The 22,589-nt window shown below is 44.5% G+C and overlaps 1 protein-coding gene across 1 annotated transcript in view; it reads right to left on the bottom strand.

Annotated features, from left to right (window-relative positions):
• Positions 1-22,589, bottom strand: part of FBXO42 (F-box protein 42) — a 53,673-nt gene that overhangs the window by 12,844 nt on the left and 18,240 nt on the right. The window contains exons 2-4 of the mRNA XM_080921070.1: positions 22,306-22,572; positions 19,473-19,589; positions 11,156-11,290 (exon numbers count right to left, since the gene is read on the bottom strand). Of these exons, the coding sequence (XP_080777196.1) occupies positions 11,156-11,290; positions 19,473-19,589; positions 22,306-22,555 (502 nt within the window). The 5' untranslated portion in view covers positions 22,556-22,572. The remainder of the gene's footprint in view (positions 1-11,155; positions 11,291-19,472; positions 19,590-22,305; positions 22,573-22,589) is intronic.

Genomic DNA, 22,589 nt, shown 5'->3' with positions numbered 1-22,589 from the left:
CCCAACTCTACCGAACTCGACTGCTGGAATATCTGTGAAGTGTCTGCAAGTGGGTTGAGCTGCTGCCGCCTGCTGACCTGTGAACTGAACTGATGATTTCCAGACAACACAATGGGAGTTGCTTCCAAGAACCTTTCTAAACAGGTCCATTCTTCGTATCCTCTTTCCCACTACCTCTGGCGGGTGGTAGGCTACAAGGGAGGTTAAAGCGTTTAAGAACCATCATTAAAAATAGGTTCTAAAAAAAACTAAAGTTACAGTATACTGTGTGACACTGTGACATCTCGAAGTTTCCACAGCTAGATGCTTCTGTTTGTTTTCTTTTGGGGGGGGAGGTTGCAAAGTTGGAGAGTTGCTATGAGGGAGGGATGAGGAGAAGACGAAGGTTAGGGCGAATGATGTGACATTCACAAGGAATCAATGAAGAATTAAAAGAAAAGAAAAAAGAAAAAGTGATTTTCATCTTCTAGACCAGCTTACTGATTGGATCTGAGACATGGTGATAGGGTTTACAGTCAAATGTAGAAACTGAAGCTTAATGCCATGGGTCTGTCCAACAGCCATACAATGGAACAAACCAAAATGTAATTCTTATTTTTATTTATTTGTGAGATTTACTTTAGTATTTATGCACATGTTTGTGTGTGTGTGTGTGTGTGTGTGTGTGTGTGTGTGTGTGTAGTTTGAATATTCTTGGTCCAGGAAGTGGCACCATTTGGAGGTGTGGCCTTGTTGGAGGAAGTATGTCATTGCAGGCGTGGGCTTTAAGACCCTTGTCCAAGGGCTGGAGTGATGGCTCAGATTAAGAGCACACTGACTGCTCTTCCAAAGGTCCCGAGTTCAAATCCCAGCAACCACATGGTGGCTCACAACTAGAGATCTGATGCCCTCTTCTGGTATGTCTGTGTCTCAAGACAGCTACAGTGTACTCATATATAATTAAAAAAAAAAAAAAAAAAAAAAGACCCTTGTCCAAGTAGCCTTCCTTTGGTTAACACAGGCTGGAGGCAGTGGCTGCCATCACAACATAATAGATCCAAACAGTTCTCTTTTATATTCTTGTATTTTTAAAACAGGGTCTTTTTATGTAGCCCTGGCTGCCCTGGGATTTGCTCTGTAGGCCAGGCTAGCACAGAAATCAGAGATCCACCTGCCTCTGCCTCCCGAATGCTAGGATTAAAGGTGTGTTTGTCACCATGCCTGGCTTTCTTAGTGTAAACCTGTGTCTCCAATTTACCCTGTCTTTCTATTATATTCCTCAATTTCAACAAGATCAGACACATCATTAATTGACACTGACATTAGAGCTTGAGGGGATATAGATTATAGATATAGTCAGACAGACAGATAAATAGATAGATAGATAGATAGATAGATAGACAGACAGACAGACAGACAGACAGACAGACAAAGTTTCACCATGTGGCTTTGTTTGTTTTGAGATGGGATATCCCTATATGTTTTGTGGGCCAGGGAGACCTTGACTTTGCTTCAACTTTCTAGTCTCAGGCTCTGCAGTGATGGAACAGACTTGTGCTGTCACAGACAACTACAGGCATACATTTTCACTCACGCCCACACCCATGCCTTTAAAAACATCTTGGATAGTTTATGGAATTGTCCCAATGGCAAAAACTTTAGTACTTGCCATGAGAAGCAAGCCAGGGGCATGAACATAAAGAACTCCATGGGTGTTGTTCCCAGTGCCAATAAAGCCACATGAAAGATCACTGCAGGAACAGGACTAAGTTTACCAGCTAAAAATTAACAACATGAAAAACAGGGAAGACTCCTTGTCTCCACTCCAAGCTCTTTCTGGGGCAGGAGAGGTTACATCTGATAACTTGTTAATTGCAGCCCTAGTCAGAGGCACCTTTCAAGTAGCTCCATTCATAGTGAAGACAATGTTGCTAGTCACAGACCTTCCCTCCTGGAGAAACAGGAAAGCCCCACTAGCCCTGAAATATGCTAGTCTATTTACTGTCTCTAGATGACCAAAGGCCACACAGATTTGTATGGGGTAGTTCCTGCTCTTCTCTCCAGCTGCACAGAATACTATCCACTTCCAAAAAGTACGTGTTCTAGAAAAACCTCAGAATCTAAAGAATCCCTTTCTTCCCTCTGCTCTTCCCTACAAACCCTGAGACCACAGGCACACACTGTCCCAGGACTGCATCAGGTCAAAGGAAACAAGGCAAAGTCACCATGCAAAGAAGAGTAATCAGTAAATTGTGTCTGTAAACAGTAAGGGGAAGCGAAAGCCAGCAGCGAGGGGTGGAGAAGCCCTAAATCAAGCACACTTCCTCTGCTTCTGTTCTGAGCCACATGGAGCATGTGCTCTAGGCCTAAGGCTCAAATGCCTGCCAACAAGAGAAAGGCAGGCAGGAGCTGACCAGGGTCAGACCGACCCCATGATAGGTGCCTGGACAGGAGCTCCTCCTACTGTGTCCCCTTGCCTCCCAACCAGATAGAGCAAGCTCGCCTGCAAATGCAGGACAGAAGTGATGGAGGCACAGACACATATTTAACTGGGGCTGGCTGACAGGTTTAGAGGTTCAGTCTATTATCATCATGGCAGGAAGCATGGCAGCCTGCAGGTAAGCACAGTGCTGGAGAGGTAGTTCAGAGTTCCACATCTTGAGCCTAAGGCAGCCAGAAGAAGGCTATCTTCCACAGACAGTCAGGAGGGGCTCTCTCTTTACTAGGCAAAGCTTCACCATAGGACCTTAAAGCTCACCTCCACAGTGACACACTTCCTTCAACAATTAACCGGTTGCCTTTATAGAATTGTCTTGGTCATGGTGTCTCTCTCTTCACAATAAAACCCTAACTAAAATACCATCTCTCTGGTACCACCAACCACCAAGCCAATAAATCTTAAAAAAAAAAAAAAAAACATAAAAAATAAAAACGGTAGGCATGATGGTATGTCTCTAGTCTCAGCACTCCTGAGAAAGACAAGCACATCTCTGCGAATTCCAGACCAGTCAGGTCTATAAGGTGAGACCATGACTGAAACAAAACAAAACAGCTAATGTCAGAATTGACAAAATGGGGTTAAGAACACTGACTGCTCTTCCAGAGGTCCTGAGTTCAATTCCCAGCAACCACATAGTGGCTCACAACCATCTGTTATGGGGTCTGATGACCTCTTCTGGTGTCTGAGGACAGTGACAGTGTGAGAACAGGCAGAGTGGTCTGTAAACATTGTCCGACTGCTGTCACATGGCGTCTGAGGTACTTTAACTAGTAGCAACTGTTAGAATGAGAACTTCCCGGGGTGAGGTGTTGCAGAAGCAATGCTTAGGTGCAGGTGCTAGCAGGATAATTCAATGGTAGACACTTGCTGTCCTGGGGCTCAATACCTGGTGCTGCATGGAGGAAGGGAGAAACTCAGAAATTCCTCTGCACTCCATACATGTGCTACAGAGCATTCATGTTTGCATCACCATATCAAGTGTGGGGTTTGGCTTTTTTCATTTGTTTGTTTTGTTTCATTTTTTGAAACAGGGTTTCTCTCTGTGTAGCCCTGGCTGTTGTGGAGCTCTGTAGACCAGGCTGGCTATGACCTAAGAGATCCTCCTGCCACTTAAGTGTGTCACTGGTCCCCAACAAGTGTGGGGTTTTCTTAACAAAACGTTCTTCATGTAAATACAGTCAATATGCCACTGACATATGTCAATCAAATAGCATTTTAAGATTTCAGAAAGTGTATAAAAATAGTAATGGTGCCAAAAGAGCACATAGGGTAGAGCCACACTCAATACATACTCATCAATACAAAGGCACTCAACACACACTCAACACACTCAATACAAAGGCACTCGATACACACCCAATAGACACTCAACACAAAGGCACTCAATATACTTAATACACACTCAAAACATGCAACATACAAGCACTTTAATATACACTCAACACACTCAGTATATACGCAATACAAAGGAACTCAATACACTCATTACACACTCAACACACAATACAAAGGTACTGGCAGAGAAAGCATACAGAACAGAGCCACACTCGATACAAAATTACTGGCAGAGACTAGGAGAGAGAAAGTCCTAGGGCTCTGCCTGTCTGAAATATAGATTCTAGGAAGGGAAGCTCAATCTCATTTCCCAGGAGACCTTCTGAGCTCTGAAGGATGAAGCAGTCTCCTACCCAGAAGTCAAGCTGACATCTGTAAGCAGTAATGACCAATCACAGCGCTCCTCTGCCTCACAAAAGCAGGTGATCTTTTCCACAACAGACCAAGCCAAGTCTTCAAATACACTAAGTTTATTCAAACCAGCACACTGAGAAAGCTTAAGTTAGAAACTTCGGGATAAAAACCTGTGTTCCCACAGTTAGAATGGATTTCTACAACTTCCTAAAAGGCAAACATTCAGATGGCACCGGGACACATAAGACAACATACAGAGTGAAGTTCATCGTGTCCTAAGCCACAGAGAGATGGCTCAGCGGTCAGTGCTCTTCCAGAGGTCCTGAGTTCAATTCCCAGCACCCACATGGTGGCTCACAACCATCTGTAATGGGATCTGACGCCCTCTTCTGGTGTGTCTAAAAAAAGGAAATCCCATGGATATCTGAGAATGAACAAGGGCAGTGCAGGATGATTTAGGAGTGTCACTGCACAGGGAGCCCAAGAACAACCAGGAGGACATGGGAAAGACCTGAAAGCTGAGGAGTCTGCTTTATTTTCAGTGACGCTACAAGACTAAGCAAAACAAAACAAAACAAACCTAAAAGTAGAACTGAGTCTTCTCATTCACAGACAAAACTAACCAAAAAGATAAAGCAGTGGGATCAAGGGCTGGAGAGACAGCCCAGTGGTTAGAGTAGGCTCTGCTCTTCCACAGGACTAGGTTCCATTTCCAGTACCCACATGGTGGCTCACAGAGGTCTGTAACTCTCGTTCCAGGAGATGCCTCCTCCTCCTCTTCTTTTTCTCCATTTGTCAAGACTGGGTTTCTCTGTGTAACCCTGGCTGGCCTGGAACTCAGGGATCCACCTGCCTCTGCCTCTTGAGTGCCCTCTTGGGCATGGTGCCCTCTTTTGACCTCCCTGGTCACTACACACACATGGAACACAAACATATACACAGGCAAAACTCCCAGACACATAAAATAAATTACTGTCTGCACCTGAGACCAACAGACAGCAGGAACTCGCACTTGAAAGACGCACAGGTCTCCCTCCGGGTGCTCAGTGTGCATCAGTTAATAAACACCCACTCTAGCTCCACCAATCCCGAAGCCTCACAACATTTTTCTGGGTAACAATTAAACTGTTTAAGGTTGTGCGTGATGATGCACACCTTTAATTCCAGCATCCAGAAGGCAGACATTAATTTTTAACAGTTCCCGGTCCCAAAATATAAACAAACAAACAAACAAACCTGAAAAGAGCTAGGTAGGTTCAAAACAACCCTGAACGAGGGCTTTCCTGCCCACAGGTATGTTTCTACCTTCTCTTTGTGTTGATGTGCATGTGTACATGCCACATTGCACATGTGGAGGTCAGAGGAAGACCTACAGAAGCTGGCTGTCCCCTTCTACCATTTGGGTATCGAGGATCAAACTGGTCATCATCCTGGTACTGCTGAGCTATCTAGCTGGCCCACTTGTCTCTTTTGAAAGTAGAGATCCAGGAAGCTGGTGAGGTGGCTCAATGTTAAGAACACTTGCTGTGACAACTACAAGGATCTGAACTGGTATCCCAGATTCATGTAACAAGCTGGGTAAAGTCCTAGGAGCACTTAAAATCCTTGTGCTATGGAGGAAGAGATAGGAACTATTGGGGTTGCTGGCTGTCAGCCTCCCCCCTCCCCCCAGTGAGCTCCATGTTCAGGGAAAGACTCAATGGCAGAGCGTGACAGAGGACATCCGACACCCTCTTCTGGCTTCCATGTGTGTATTCACACCTGTGTGTGTTCTACCTGCTCATGTACATATACCACCCCACCGGCCAGATCCACCAGCCTATCCACAACTCCACACACTAGGAAAGAGAGTCTCCTATGGGCTAAAGACTCTACATGTAAATATGCGGAGATATGAAGAGGGCCGCCATATCTACGGTTGAGGAGTGGATAGTCTTTTTCACTTCTCTGTGCAGAGAGCTAGGAAGTGCACAGAAGCTATGAAGTTCAGAGACACAAAGCTGAGGGTGTGGGGCTGAAGTAAACAGACTGCAAATCTTTGTCCTTGGGTATAAATTCCTCTAAATCAAGATTCTGAACCCACAAGCCAGTACTGGGAACTCCACATGAAGGTACAGAAACTGGAAAGGGATTAAAAAAAAAAAATCCTTGGAAGATCCTATGGGAGAAAGTGGTGGGAAAACCAAATGATGTCCCAGGGCTATTTAAGCCATGCCGGGCTTAGCTCCAGCTTTGCTATTCAGAGACTCCATCAGCACAGTATCAAAGCTGCTCCTAACTGAGAAAACATGTCTCACCAACTGAAATTCTCTCCTTTTTTGCACATGAGAGTGGGGTAATCTTTAGGAAGTTTTGAAGACGGAACTCTGAATGCTAACGTAATAACTGCATCTTGAGTTGACAAGATGGGAAGGACAGAGTAACTTATAACTGTTCTTAAATACGTGCTGGAATCAGCTTCAGTTGGAATCACAGTAATTTATTTGGGAAACTGGTTTAAGCATTAGTCTTCTGAAACACACTCTTAAAGAATAGCTTATGCACTCTGGGAATTAAGCACAAGGTAAGTCAAACAAACCTCAATAAGAATGAAGGTGCCACCTTTGTACAATTCTAGATGGTCAGTTCATTTCCCGGAACTGTTTGGCAAAGACTAGATTTATGTTCATTCACAAGAACCATAACTTCTGATGGTTCCTCTCGTCCCAACCTCCACTACTTCATGAGTGATGAAACTATCAGCTCGAGTCTGCACCAGTCCCTATTCCCACCAACGGGTGTTCAACTCCTTCACTTGACAACCCTCTCTCTCTGTCTGGTCAATTATTTCTCCTAGAAGACCACTATCACTGGCATTCAGACATGATTCTAAACATTCTGTTCATACCTTTCTAAACTGGCAGCATTTCTCATGTAGAGATCACTACCAGCCACTTGCCCAAGGACAAATACTTCTTGAGATGCTGGAGGCTGTTGTTCTTTTAACAACCACATGTCTTCACTTCCCCAAAATAAGTATGGTTGACCCAACTGCACCAGATGTGCTTAACCACAGATAGGCAGAAGTATGTCAGGGTGTATGCTAAAGATCCAGCTGAAAGTCGTCCACTTGATCCTCTCCACACTGTGACTCTAGTCCACGACTCCACACTGCTCTTACTATGATGAAGATGGCTCTTACTCCAGCCTCTCTGATCCACTTCCTTGCTTTTCTGATATCCAGGAAGCAATAGCAGCATTCTTTGAGATTTTTGTTTTGTTTTGTTTTTCCAATACAGGGTTTTTCTATGTATCCCTGGCTATCCCAGAACTCACTTTGTAGACCAGGTGAGGCTTGAACTCAGAGATCCATCAGCTTCTGCCTGGAATTAAGGGCACGGGCCATCACAGCCTTGCTGAGTTCTTTGAGACTAAATTAGATCTTCATACTCCTCTCTTGAAAATCCCGAAGCTCAGCCTGATTTTTCTCCTTTTTCTCACTGTGGTGGTGTCAATGAGAAAGGCCCCATAGGTGTGGCCTTGTTTGTGTGTCAATGGGGATAGTGGACTCTAAGTCTCCCTTGGCTCATGGGTTAGGACATGGCCCTCAGCCACTGCTCCAGCACCCAGAGTGCTGCTGTGTCCCCGCCATGCTAGGAAGATAATGGACTAATAAACCTTTGCAGCTGTAAGCTACACTCAGTGTGTCCACGTTGCCTTTGGTCATGGTGTCTTTTTCACAGCACTAACACAGTGGCAAAGACACTCACAATGTGATAATCATTCATCTTGCTTTAGACTCACATAACACATTGTCCTCTTTGCTACTCAAGGGTCTTTGCATATGAATTCTCACACATTTCTTCAGTTGGAACTGAACAAGAGGCCCCTGCTTACAGAAGTCGTCTCTAGTTTATACGCTGTTGCTTGCTTGCTGTGCAATTTCACCTTGGCTTTTGCTTTACTGCTCCAGTGTGAGCTCCAGTTTTCTCTGAAGAGTCTGCAGTCTTTCACTGTGAGGCCCGCCATCTTCCCCACCCACTCCAGATGGAGCAGTGCTGTCACCTCAATGGATCTGAAAGCTTTACTCTGGCACACAGAAGGGTAGGTCCAAGGGAGGGCGCTAATGCTGTTCCAGACACAGCAGCACACACAAACTTGGGTTTTGTTCAGAAAGATCTCAGTTTCAGCTAGAAAGCGGTTTGAGCTTGGACTCAGGAGAGCACACACAAACATTCTTTCAGGGGATCTCAGCCTAAATGAGAATTTCATAGGGTTCGGGTTTTTTGTTCGTTTGTTTGTTTTAAGCAACAGTTGTTTGGATTTTTGTTTTAAATAGTTATCTCAGCCTGGTGGTAGTGGCACACGCCTTTCATCCCAGCACTCAGGAAGCAGAAGCAAGAGATCTGTGAGTTTGAGGCCAACCTGGTCTACAGAGTGGGTTCCAGGTCAGCCAGGGCTACACAGAAACTCTGTCTTGGAAGAGGAGGAATGTCGGAGAAAACCTCCCTCGAAACACTAAGCTCTAGTTAAAAGTTAGAGTGAGACAGCAATGAGAATCTTTTAAGGCACTTCTATAGAAAATGATTTTAAACATTCAGTACAAACAGTCCTAGCACGTGACAGAAGCAAGAAGATCAGGAGTTCAAGACCAGCCTGAGATACAAGAGAGTCTGAAGAGACTCTGTCCCCAGCAGTTAGCCAGCCTAAAAAGAACAGTCTCCGTGGTTATTTCCTGTGTTAACTGAGTTACCCAACCAGGTACTACAGGGATTTCAAAGCGTTGTCTTTACACTTCATGGTTTACCGGGCTGGAGAGACGGCATGTTCTGCTTATGCAGAAGACCAAATACAGTTCTTAACGTACATGACAGTTGCTCAAAACCACCTAAAGTCCAGCTCAGCAGATCTGACACCTTCTGGACTCAGCACGCAATGACTTATAGCACAAACCTTCCCCGTGCTACATAATTGAAAATAAAATATTTTTTTTCAATAAAATTTTAGTAGTTTTTTAAAAAAAACTACTATTTATTTAAAATTTTTTTAAAAAAGTTTCATGTGTATCTTAAAGAAAGTTGTGAAGGTCCCCAGCCCAGAGCTCCATTTGCAAAGGAAGAAGACCCATGGCAGATTAGCAAGGTGTATGGGGAGGTCACACAGCAGAACCTAGCAGAACTGGCACTGAGACTGGGACCATCAAGGCTGCTCAGAAATGGTGCCTCAACCCAATGCCAGGTATAGTAACCACAGGATACTACATTTTAAAAGTGTTTATTTATTTAATGTATATGGGTGTTCTGTCTGCATGTATACCTGTATACCTGTGTGTATATGTGTCTGGTGCCTGTGGAAGCCAGGAGAGGGTCTTGGATCCTATGGGACTGGAGTCATAGACAACTGTGAGCTACCATGTGGGTGCTGGGTCTCTGAAAGAGCAGCAATGCTCTTAACCACGGAGCCATCTCTCCAGCCTCAATGTTCTACATTTTACAGTCTGTAGCTCCAGGGGCTGGAGAGATGGCTCAACAGTTAACAGCGCTTGTTGCTCTTGCAGAAGCCTGGGGTTCAACTCCAGTACCCACATGGTGGCTCACAACCATCTGTAAACCCCGTTCCAGGGGATCCAACAGGCATGCACATGGTTCACCTCCTTGCCCATAGGCAAAACACATGAATGTTATTTTTTAAAAAGAATCTGTGGCTCCAAACACTTATTAATCAGTGCTTCATTACATGTAATAGGAAACAAAGGGACTAGAAAAGGAGTCCTTTACTCAGCAGAAAATCCTGAGCCCTAAAATAGCAGCATTTAGCCACACTTTCAACTTTTCATATAGCCCTGCACAACCCCCCTAGCACGCCAATAGCCCTGTCGCATGCTCCTGCTCTATTTGCATGGATCTGTGGAAGACCTAAGTTTCTGGCACAGCCTCACTCACAGCAGCGGCTGTTCTGTAAACACGGGGCATGACGGGTGCTCCCAGCCTTTCAGACAGGATCCGCAGTCCACACTTCTGAGAGCTGCAGTAAGTCACGGATACTAAGAACTGAGATCATGCCGAAAGCAAAGATCCTGCCTCCTCACCAGTGCCCTTCCTAAAAGGCCAAGCTGACCCAACCTCAGCCAACCAGCGAGGCAAGGTCGAAGTAGATGACAAGAGCCCAAGGAAAACTCAAGTCTCCTTGGTGCCAAGACTCAGTTCCAGCCTTGAAAAGCCGAATGAAGAGTGTCAGGGAAAGCCAGCCAATGACTATCAGGGCATCTTATTCCCTGGGGGCTCAACTTCTCCATAGCACCAGCACCTCCAATCTTGTGACTGATACTTCAAATTGACAGGACAGTCTTGTGAGTGCAGATACAACTTTTTTTTTGTTGTCTTTTAAAGAAAAGATTAAATCAAAAGGAGAAAAGGAATCTGTTTTCCATCGTAATTCTGCCATCCTGGGACTGGGTAGGAATGCACCTACTATGAAACCTTCCCACACTCCTGAGTAACCAGCAGAGGCATGTCCCATACACTCCCCGAATATCTGAGCTGGCAAGAACAAGTGTTATTCAGAGACCTCAGCCTGGGACAATAGCTCCTGTCAGTCAACTATGTTCTCACGACTGTTCTGTTCTTCAACTTCATTCCAAACACTAATCACACATGTGTAAGTACCTGAGAAAACCACACCATGGACTCACATAGTGCCATGGTGATGCTGGACAGCTACTGACAATAAAACACAAACTTATTTTTTGTTTATACAGAATCTCTTTATGTAGTCCTGTGGCCCTGGAACTCTCTATGTAGACCAGGCTGACCTTGAACTCACAGAGAACCATCTGCTTCTGCCTCTCAAGTGTTAAAGATGTGCACCACCTATAATTTTATTTTTACTGCAAAGATTTAGATGAGTATGTGACCCTAGGTATTTGCACAGCAGATGTGACATGGGACACTGGTAACATGCCAAGAAGTCGTTTGGTGAGAAGGCAAAGGTCAGCAGTTCATCACTTACCTGAGGCCAAGGGTCGAATCCACTCTTTGCTATTTAGATCGAGCCTCCAGAGGTCATTGAAGGCAGCATTGCAACTGCTCTGGGTACAGCCTCCAAAGACATACATAGACTGATTGGCATCATAATAGCATGCACCTACAGGGGATAAAGAAAAACAACAAGTGACTGCAGCTTAATTTTGAGATTTCTTTAACATTTAACCATAAGCTGCCCTCCTCCCCCACCCCCTGCTTTTTTCAAAACTCAGTTATTCCACACATTCAACAGCTCTGTACCAGGCAGCTTCTCTCCTTAGCAGCTGGTCTTCAGACTGATCAGTATCTTATCGCTGGGGAAAAGCCCAGAGAAAAGCTGCGAACATTTCTTTTTTATTACTTAAACATTTCTTAACATTTGTCTTTATTATGTGTGTGGGTTTCTTTCCTGCATGTATGTCATGCGCATCATGTATGTGCAGTGTTCATGGAGGCCAGAGAGAATGTTAGACTCCCCTGGAACTGAACTCAGACAATTATTCGCTGCCATAAAAATGCTAGTAACTCAATCTTTTACAAGAGCCAACCGTGCTCTTTAACAGGTAAGTCATCTTTCCAGCCCCTAAACATTTTATTTCTGAGCATTAAATACACCAACAATGACCTCACAGAGCACGCTGGCATAATTCCAGAAAGAGCAACATGCATCCAGATGGTGGCATTTAGAATGGAGTCTCTTTCAGTCTGGCCGATCTAAACTATATCCTGTGCCCAAGAGCAAAGCAAGCCAGCATCCACTAAGTCCTTCCTCTGTCCTCCAAGGACTTTGCTCTAAGTTTTGTATTTCCAAATGTAACCTAAAGCACAAAGCTTTATATGAAACACAACATTGAGTGAAAACAATTTTAACCAGTGCCATGAACACCACACAACCACCACTGTGCCTAAATCAAGATGGGTTTTGTACAGGAAACAGCAGTTCAGGCCCAAAGCAACTGAAGGAAGAAGCCAAAGCAATTGAGCCCCTAGGCATGCTGGTTGGTATAGGCTAAAATCAGGATAGTAATGACTCTGAAGAGAACCAAGGCCACAGAAGAGCCACAGCTAGTTGGCCACGTGCTCATCATAGGAGCATTCCCAAGAATAAACCCAGAAAGACCTAACCCAGAGTTCAGCTGAGAGGCAGAAAGCTGAGCTCTGCCATCCAGGTGCTGTCCTTAGGAGATGAACACAGCCCTGCAGCCTCACAGCACTGCAGGAAGACACTGAGCAAGCATTCCGGTGTCCACGTCATAAGCACAGGCCGGGGGAGTCAGCCCTCCTTTCTCATGTAAACCCAACAGCTGGTGTCACATGAGAGGAAGGGTAAGAACAAAGAACCCGTAATTCTGAAACACTTGTGCTTGGCTGCAGTTTAGTCTTGCTTGACACTATATTCAAGTTTGCAATTACAGCAGCGGTGTGCACTGGCTCTGGGAGGCACCCCGTTTCTCTCATCTCAGCCAGCTGTCAGGCCTGTAGGTAAGCTCGTTAGCCAGGCCATGTCAGAAACCAGCTGAATAAATCCTTGTGCTTCAGTAACTGCCCCTGTAATCCCAGTAAAGGAACAAACGACCACAATGGCTGCCACTGCACTAACAACAAAAATGACTATGACACACTGGCTCTCACTGCTCAGCATCCACGCCAGTGACACAGGGAGCTTTAAATGTTCTGGGTTGGTTTTTTGCTTTTGTTGTTTTAGGGGGTTGTTTATTTGTAGACAGAATCTATGTAGCCCTGGCTGTCCTGGAACTCTCTACATAGACTAGGCTGGCCTAGATCTTACAGAGAGACTCCTGCCTCTGTCTACTAAAAGCTGAAATTAAAGGTGTGCACCACCATGCCCAGCCTTTAAATATCAACCCTTCTGAGATGGATCAGCAGTTAAGAGCACTGTCTGCTCTTCCAGAGGTTGCAAGTTTAATTCTCAGCAACCACATAGTGGCTCACAACCATCTGTAATGGGATCTGATGCCTCTTCTGACATGCAAGTGTACACGCAGCAGAGCACTCTACATTTAAAGAGAGAGAGAGAGAGAGAGAGAGAGGAGAGAGAAAATATTTAAAAGTACTGGGTGCTCTTCCAGAGGACTAGAGTTCAATTCCCAGCACCCACGTGGAGGTTCATAACTCCAGTTCCAGGAATTTGATACCCTCTCCTGGTATCAGAAGGCAGTGTGTACACATGATGCAAAGACATACATGCAGGCAAAACACCCATACATATAAAAATAATTTAAATTCTTGCAAATGGTAATTTTAAATCTATATTTAAATGAGTTACTTTGTCTTCACCACACAAAAGTCTATTAAGAACCTAGCATGTTCTACAAAGCAAGTTCCAGCTCACACTGTGAGCTCCTATCTCAAAATAAAAGTAATATAAATAAATAAACAGAGTAAAAAGTAGAGTCTAATAAAATCCTATTGCTCCTATTTGTTAAGAACTGCACATAACAAACATCAAGTTAATGGCTTGAAAGGAATGAGGATAGTTCCGGGTGCTGCATCTCCACTCCATTAAGGAAGTGCTGCAGCTCCAGGTTAGCTTCACTCTGCAGCCCAAGCTTGCCTTGAGCTTGTGGCGAGCCTCCTGCATACTAGGAATACAGTATGGGCTACACACTGGGTCGTCACAGATTTGGAATGGACGAGTAACTCCAGGAACAGAGCCATCGTGGGGAAGTACCTGACGATACTCTAGAGTTTCTGGAACGTAACTGCCGCTCATTACAGTGATGCTTGGTAACGTAAATCCAGGTCAGCTCAGTGGGTAAGGGTGCTTGCTGTCGGGCCTGATGACCCAGGAACCACATGGTAGTGTGCATACATACAGTAAGTGATAATATGGCAAGTCCCTGATTTCCTCACTAGGATTGTCAAGTCAAGCTTATGTTGCCCTAAGTCTCCACAGACTCTTAGCAGCAGGTTCCTTCATGTAGCAAAGGGGCAGAGTGCCTTTATTTTTCAAAGACATGGGAAACATTCTTCTCCTCTATTTGGATTGAAAACCCAGCCAGTTGGGCCCCATGAGGTCCTTCACATGTATTTAATCCTATACTAAAATAGCGCAAGCTGCACTTGCCTGCTTCTCTGAACAAACAAAGGTTTCTGAAGCAGGAAATAGGGCCAAAGCTAAGGTACCGAACCTCAAGTGACACAGAGCTGAGTTTCAGTGACCAGTGAAACTGGGAAGAAAAGGAGTCAATTTGGAGCACAACGGTTAGAACTCAGATATAACAGGACAAGAACGTATCACAGGACTGGACACGATGCATGCTTAGTCACAAGCTCAAGGACAACATGGTCCAAATAATGAATTCCAGCCAGGGCTACATAGCAAGACTCTATCTCAAAACCCAGAAAGAAAATAGGGATTCATACAGTCCATCAAGCACCCCATTCACTTCTCGTACTGCCTGCTTGGATGAGACACTCATGGTGACAGCAGCGGGAAGGCCCGAGGAGAGAGGACTGAGCGCAGGCTCCAGTTCTCCACCCAAATAGGCTTTCCTTCCAGACATCTAGACTTCTGGAATGTCGCAGCACTCAGAGCTCACAGCGGTGTGAATACTGCACTAAGATCCTAGAACCTGTGTGTCCCATCTGTTAAATCCCCAAACCTGCCCACAAACAACTATAACAAAGACACTTATCTCAAATTTCAACACTGTCCAGACAAAGACATAGCCATGATATAACTGTGCGCTAAAACCAACAGTTCTCCACACACCACAATAATTTTCTACTGAACTACAATCATCTCAGGTTCAAGACCTTGAGCAATCTGAATTTCTACAGTGCCTGAACAGTCCCCAGTGTTCCCTGGGTGAGCTTCACACTCGTTAACGTTCAGACTTTCTTGTTTTCCTCCTGTCACCAGGGAAAGGCCCTGAGGCATTTATCCCATGCTGGAAGAGACTATGCTGTCATGTGTCTCCCAGGTACAAGCTGGAACATATTTGATAAGGCCTGTAATTACATAACGCAGGACAGCCAAGGGTGGGGATCCAGCCTGGGCCTGCAGGCTCCTGCAGGTGCCAGATCAGCAGTGTGTAGAACTACCTGACTGTATGAGAAGCCTAAACACTTCAAGGCTTACGATGTTGGGAATTGTCTACAGCATTCTGACAAGAGTATCCGCCGTTAACCAAGGCGGTCATGATTAGACTTGCAGATGTTCACCAAGTGAAACTTCACCTGCCTTTTCTGTCCCAGGCTTTTAACACAGGAAAGATCTTGTACTTGACAAATATTTGTTATGCCTATAGCTTTTAAAGTTATTTTTTAAATTGTGTGTGCACGCTGTGGCACATCTGTGGAAATCAGGTAACTTGCAAGATAACTTCTCTCTTCTGTGTGGGTACTAGTAATTGAACTTAGGTCTTCAGGCTTGGTGGTAGGTACCTTTCACTTCTAAACCATACTTGTTGCTGTTTAAGCCTACAAGTCTTGATAATTATTAAAACCTGTTAGTACTGATACAGGAGATGCCCAAATAGAATTGAAGGATTTACTAGTAGATATGCTTAGGACACATCAAGACACAAAATACAGCTTAACTAAGGGAGCTGCCTCCCAAACACCCAAAAGATACATAGTCTGCTGACCAGGCCTGTCAGAGACAGGTAGAATTTAGGAAGTAAGGATGCTAATGTTCACTCATCAGAATCAACCCTCCACTCTCAAGGAGTCAACTATGACTTTGAACAAGCCATTAGAACCATCTCCGTATCAGCTATAAGGGATGACAAAGGGTCACAGACAATGTCAAATCCTGGCCTACCATATAGCCCCCTCAGTTCTCTTCTTGAAAAACGCATATTCTGTCAGGTGAGCAAGATGAGTAACAACTGTTTGAAAAGACTGGTGCACTAAACAATTCTGGCAATATCTTTGCTGTGTGGGTCTCCCGTCTGCCTAGGTGGCTAGACTTGCAGTCTCCTGATTCTGCCTAAATTGTTCAACATGTGTGTGGGGGGGGAGGGTTGAAGAGATGTAAGGATGACAGAGAATGTGGACTGCATAAGCCTAAAATGTAGATAAGCTAGAAGATCTTCTGTTTGAGGCTGGTCTTCTTGGGGCATTAGTTACAGCCTGACATTAACGGTATTGAAGAGCTTTTCCTTTATTTCCTCTAAGTGTGGAGTGATTTCTCACTGGAAAGGCACAGTGACTATAGAACTGGCTATGAACTAGGTGCTAAAAGATACAAGGCTATCTACCATTAGGCCTGTCCTCAAGGGACAAGCACTGGAGGAGACATTGTGATTGTTTCCCAACCACACTTTATAAGCAGGATTTGCCACATACATTTTACAAATATAGAAACTGGGTCAGAAGCCCAAAGAACTTGATTCCCAGATGCAAGGGTATTTGTTGTTGGCTAACAAAGCTTCTTTAACAGAGACTATGAGGAAGGTGCCGTGTTCAGAGAAGGGCAGAGGGAAAATATAGTCTCTACAGGAGAGGCCAGGGCGGTCTGTGAACAATGTGGCTTTTTCTGTTGTTGTAGGAAGTAGGGTCTAGCTTTACTTTCATTCAGCTATAGGTGGAGACAGAAAGAGGACACTCAGAAGGGGGAGGGGGCAGGGCTCAATTTATGCTTGCCTTGCACCACAGAGGGAAGAGAGGGATGTCCTGAGATGCCTGAGGTGTAATAATCAAGGAAAGGAAGACGGAAAAGATCTGAGGCACAACAGAAACTGGCTTTTGGTTTGTTTTACATAGAATCTCAGGTAGCACAGGTTAACCTCAAACTCATTCAGTAGCTAGGGCTGTCCCTGAACTCCCGATTCTCCTCACTCTAAGTACAAACATATACTACCACACCCAGCTTTATATCTTGAGGACAAGAATGGAGAATGAATCCAATACCTCAAGCCTGTGTATTTAAGATGATGGTGATATTCACTAAATTAAGGAAGGAAAAAGGTTGGGGGTGGGGGCTGAGCTCCACTTTTAGCTAAATGACTCTGAAACATCCAGTATCTCCATGGTAACATAAGTGAAGAATTAAAAATGAAGATCTTGAACCAACATGAAGTAGGGATAAGAAAGAAAACTGATGGATCAAAAATAGATACAGAATAGAAAAAGGAAGGAACCAAGGGAGAGAAATTAAATCCTTTAGTTTTCTTTTCATTTAAAAATTACATTTATTAGCCAAGCAGTGGTGGTGCACATACCTTTAATTCCAGCTCTTGGGAGGCAGAGGCAGGCAGATCTTGGAGTTTGAGGTCAGCCTAGTCTGGTCTACAGAGGAAGTCCCAGGATATCCAGGGCTACCCAGAGAAACCAACAACAAATTTCACTCATTCATTCATGCATGCATGTACCCTGTTTGTGTATGTATGAACACATGTGCCAAGGTGCATGTATGGAGGTGAGAGGACAATTTTTGGGGACTTGGTTCTCTCCATCCACCATGTGGGTTCTGGGTATCAAACTCAGGCTGTCAGCATTGGTTGCAAGCACCTTTACCCTGAATTCTTAATTTTTAATATATGTTCCAAATTTCCTGTTTTTCTATAATGATCCTCTTTAGTTTGCCAATCAGAACCAGAAAAAAAGCAATCCTATGGAAACTTTAAAAAAAAAAAAAAAACAAAAAAAAAACCCAAAATTACCTGAGTCCTTCGTGGATTTCAAACAGCATTTCAAGCCACCCTAACCAGAAGCTCATGGCGAGTTACAGGCTGGGAGGTGCAGCAGCTTAGGTGCGAGCCCTTTCCCTTCACGTGCTGCCTGCCTCCAGTGCTCTGCTCACACAAAGCTGGCTGACACTGTGTTTGTGACAGTCTTGGGGCTGGGACATTAGTTCGGTAGTAAAGAGCTTGCCCTCAGGAAGAGGCCCTCACTCTGATCCCAGCCTTGTAAAAACCAGCCCAATAGTCTTCAGAAACCCTGTCAGCATCTGCTCTATTATCTGTAGTAGCAACACACATTGAATCAAATATGGATCCCAACAGAGACGGTCATCCAGTCCAGCTGTTCTGAATCATGACCTGCAAACCTCAGAAACAGTTCAGATCTTCGCAGAACAGCCCAGCTTGGTCCCGAAGCCCTCCTGCCCCACCTCCACAGCAGAATGCTCTTGCACTGTGCTGCCAACGGCTCACACAGCTTGGTGGCACTGGGTAAACTGCCAGTGTTTCAGCATGGCTCACGGCACCACTCCACTAGCCTCTTTTCCCTCACTCCTTTTATTGATTGATTCACTGGGGGAGGAGACAAGCCACAGTGTGAGTGTGGCGGTCAGAGGACAACTCTCAGTCAGCAGACAACCAGTAGGAGTTGGCTCTCCTCAACTATGTGGGTCCTAGAGATGGAACTCAGGCAATGACAGCATGACAGCAAGCCCCTTCCCCTGCTGAGCCATCTCGCCAGCCCTCAACTATTCTTGCAAATCCAGTGTCCTTCACTGCCACGCACTCACAGTTCTGATTTCAGCAAGTCCCATGGAGGACTCATAGCTGTCCCCTCCCGAGCAGCACTAGTGAACGGGTAGCTCCCTGAGAGCTGCATTCGACACTTTATCTGTCTCCTTGGTCTACTTTCATCCAACCCAACATCTGGGGGTAGGTGGCATTGAGGAGCCTCACCTCCTGGTGTTTACAAGTCCTGTCAATCTCTGTGTGACCAAGACAACAGAAAAGAAGAGATGCACTCACTTCAGAGACTGTGAAAAATGCTCTGGCTTCCGTCTCAGACACCCTCTCAGCTCTACAGGAAGCAGCTGACAGTGTGAATGGTTCTACTGAGAGGCCCATGAATAAAAACCTTAGGCCTCTGGATGACAGAGATGGCAACTCTAGAAGACACTTCTAAATCAGAAATCATGACCATCTCCAAATCCCACACCTTCGAGAACAGGTAAGAAATACTGTTTACGCTGCTAAGTTTTGGGGTCGAATTTTTATGGCATGGGTAACCAATACATGCTCCTTCCTACCAAAAGCTCAAATTCTAGCCAGGTACGGTGGCACATGCCCAAAATCATCACCTTCAGGAGGCTGAAGCAGGGGTACAATCAAATTAAAAGCATAACATTTAGAAGCCAGCACTTTATCCGTCAAGGTGTCAGGGACTGAACCTGGGCCTTCCTGGGCAAAACATTCTACCACTGAGTTCTCCATCAGTCCTCACCACGTGCCTACACTCACTTCTTTCTAGTTCTCTTAGAAACTGTCACCTCACACTCTCCTCATTTAAATGGCAGACAAAATGCATGCTTCCAAGAAAATCTAAAGACACAGCACAGGCAGTGTGGGACTTGCTTTCCCAATGTGGACACTCACTGTGGGAGAAGCGCTGAGTGATGGGGGTTCCGGGATAAGGGTAAGTCCGGCTCTCCCACTGAATGTTTCCTTCCTGGACAGCCTTCATGAAACCATGGTAACACTGGTGGGCCACACCTAAAGATGAGGGAAAAAAAGATGTCAGCTCAGATACTAACTTCAAAGGGGAAAAACATTAAAATTGTAACTTTTAACTGTGTTATCACTTGTACAAGTCATAAATGTTTTGAGAAAGTCCAAATTTCTCATGTTTGTTCAAAGAAAGGAAACAGAATCAAGGAATTTCAAAATTAAGAGAACTGCATTTTATTAAGCCATAGGAGGTTTAGAGTGAGTGTGAGTCAATGTATCAGGTCACGTGAGAAACCTTGTCCTCATGTTTACCACGAGGCAATGAAGACAACTGGCAGCCTTCACTTCAAAGCAAAGGGGCTGAGCAACAACTTATCTCCATGAAGGACAAGATAAAGCAGTGTCTACAGCTTAAAAACCATCGGCAGTTAGATCACAACGATCAGATTCTCTCAGTAATCGAGATCCTGTAAATAGATTATTATAGATTACGAGACATGGAATATGTGTCTATAAACTGTCTCTTAAAAGTTAAGAGCTTAGGTGGTCTGGACAGATGGCTCGGTGGCTATGAGCACTGGTTGCCCTTACAGAGGACCCAGGTTCTGTTTTTGTTGGGTGGCCTAAAACCATCTGTAATTCGTTCCAGAGGATCCAGTGCTGACTTCTGACCTCCACAGGCATCTCCACATGTGTAGTGCACATGCACACACTGAAGGCAAACACGCACACATATAAAATTAATAAACATCTTTTTCTAAGTTAAGAGTTTTCCAGGAACTAGGTGCACTTTTAAGCCCAGCATTTAGGAGAGCAGAGGCAGGTGAGCAGTGTGGCCAGACAGGCAAGCATGTTGAGACCCTGTGTCATAAAGGTCAATAAACATAGGTGAAGAGCTTTTCTCCAGTAGTAAATGCACATCAGTACACCCTTGTGTGCATCTGTAGTACGGACACCACCACGACCGTAAAGGATAGTCCCTGGGTGGTAATGATACACCAATACAGGTTCACCAGCTGCAACAAGGCACCACTATGGTGGGCAGTGCTGACAAGGAAGGAGGCTGTTTCTGCGCAGGGCCCAGGTAGATGGCAAGTCCCGTGCCCAACACTATTGCCTGTGAACCTAAAATTTCTCTAAAAATAGAGCGTTATGCTAGGCTATAACTCCTGTACTTAGAGAACTGACATGTAAGATCATGAGTTCAAGTCCAGCCAAGGTTATACACAAAGCACATGTGTTTATGTGGTGGATTTTAAAAACTAAACACTCATCAGGCACTGTAGCTCCATGATTTTAATCCCAGCACCCAGGAGGCAGAGGCAAGTGGATCTCTGAGTTCCAGATCAGCATGGTCTACAAAGTAAGTTCCAGGACAGCCAGAGCTATATAGAAAAACTATGTTTTTTAAAAAAAAAAAAAAAAAAAAAAAAAATCCTGGCTGGAGAGATGGCTCAGCAGTTAAGAGCACTGACTACTCTTCCAGAGGTCCTGAGTTCAATTCCCAGCAACCACATGGTGGCTCACAACCATCTGTAATGGGATCTGATGCCCTCAACTGGTGTGTCTGAAGACAGCTACTGTGTACATACATACATACATACATACATACATACATACATATATATATATATAAAATAAATAAATTTCAAAAAATCATATTTCTAGGGCGATCTATTTTTCTAAAATATTCATTCTAATAAATAATCTCATTTGAAGTCATATTTTGTTTGCTTTTTTTGTTGTTTTGTTTTGTATTTTGAGACAGTTTCTCTGTGTAGTTCTGGCCGTCTTAGAACTCACTCTGTAGACAAGATTGGCCTTGAACTCAAAGATCCGTCGGCATCTGCCTCTCAAGGGCTGTGATTAAAGCCACATGCTATGTTAAGTCATCTCTCTAGCACACCTCTCTCTTTCCTTTATATTTAAGCATATATTAAAATATCTCCAGTATCCCTGCTTTTGTTTCATAAAAATTAAAAAAAAAAAAAAATAAAGGTCACAAACAACTGAGGAAAGACACTAAAAGTCAACCTCTAGTTTCCATACACATGCACTCACATACATGTACCCACATATATACACAGTCACGGATAACAGACATACACACCAGGCCTACAACTGTCTGTAACTTCAGCTCTAGAGATCTGATCCCTTCTTCTGACCTCCACAAGCACCAGGCATTGTACATGGAATACAGATATATGTGCAGGCAAAACACTCACATACGTAAGACACTAAATTAGTGTTCTAGCTGTTCATAAAGTAAACCAAGACAGAAAAATGCGTTAACTTATCTAATACTAAATTCTAATTTTTATGAGTAATTTTTAGCTGTCTTCAGACACACCAGAAGAGGGCATCAGATCTGGTTGCAGATGGTTGTGAGCCAGCCTGTGGTTGCTGGGATTTGAACTCAGGACCTCTGGAAGAGCAGTCAGTGCTCTTAACTGCTGAGCCATCTCTCCAGCCCCCTACATTCAAATTTTTAAACACAATGTCTTTAAGGGAGAAAAGAAAGAGGGGAGGAGTCTAAAACTAAATCGCTCAATAAAAATTGACATAGCAAGGGCTCTGCAGTTAAGAGCTGGTGCTGCTCTTCCAGAAGACTGAGTTCAATCCCAGCTTCCACACGGTGGCTCACAGATCCTGTAACTCAAGACCCAGTGCCTTCTTTTGGCTTCCAGATACCTGCACACATGCAACATATACACACATGAAGTCAGACAGACACACACACATCTCTTTAAAACACTTGTACCTTTGATAAGCCGATACCACTGCTTGCAGACCAGAGCTGCAGTTTTGTGCTCCTGATATGGTGAGAGGAAGGACAAAATATACTCCAAAACCTCTTCTGGCAGCTCCGACATGGACCTATTGTGTCTTGTCTCCTCAGTCTCCAATACTGGGTGAGGGTTCTCATCTTGCTCCATTGTCCCTTCCAGTGCAGTTTCTTCTTGGTCCACGGCCATGAAACTGTCATCTTCACTGTCTGAGGAACTGGCCATGACACACACCTGAAGCTCTAGTGGAAAAGAAGTA

The sequence above is a fragment of the Micromys minutus genome (genome assembly GCF_963924665.1).
Source record: "Micromys minutus genome assembly, chromosome: 9".
Taxonomy (NCBI): domain Eukaryota; kingdom Metazoa; phylum Chordata; class Mammalia; order Rodentia; family Muridae; genus Micromys; species Micromys minutus.
Note: the sequence above shows the minus strand (reverse complement) of the source record. Positions and strands in the feature narration are given on the sequence as shown.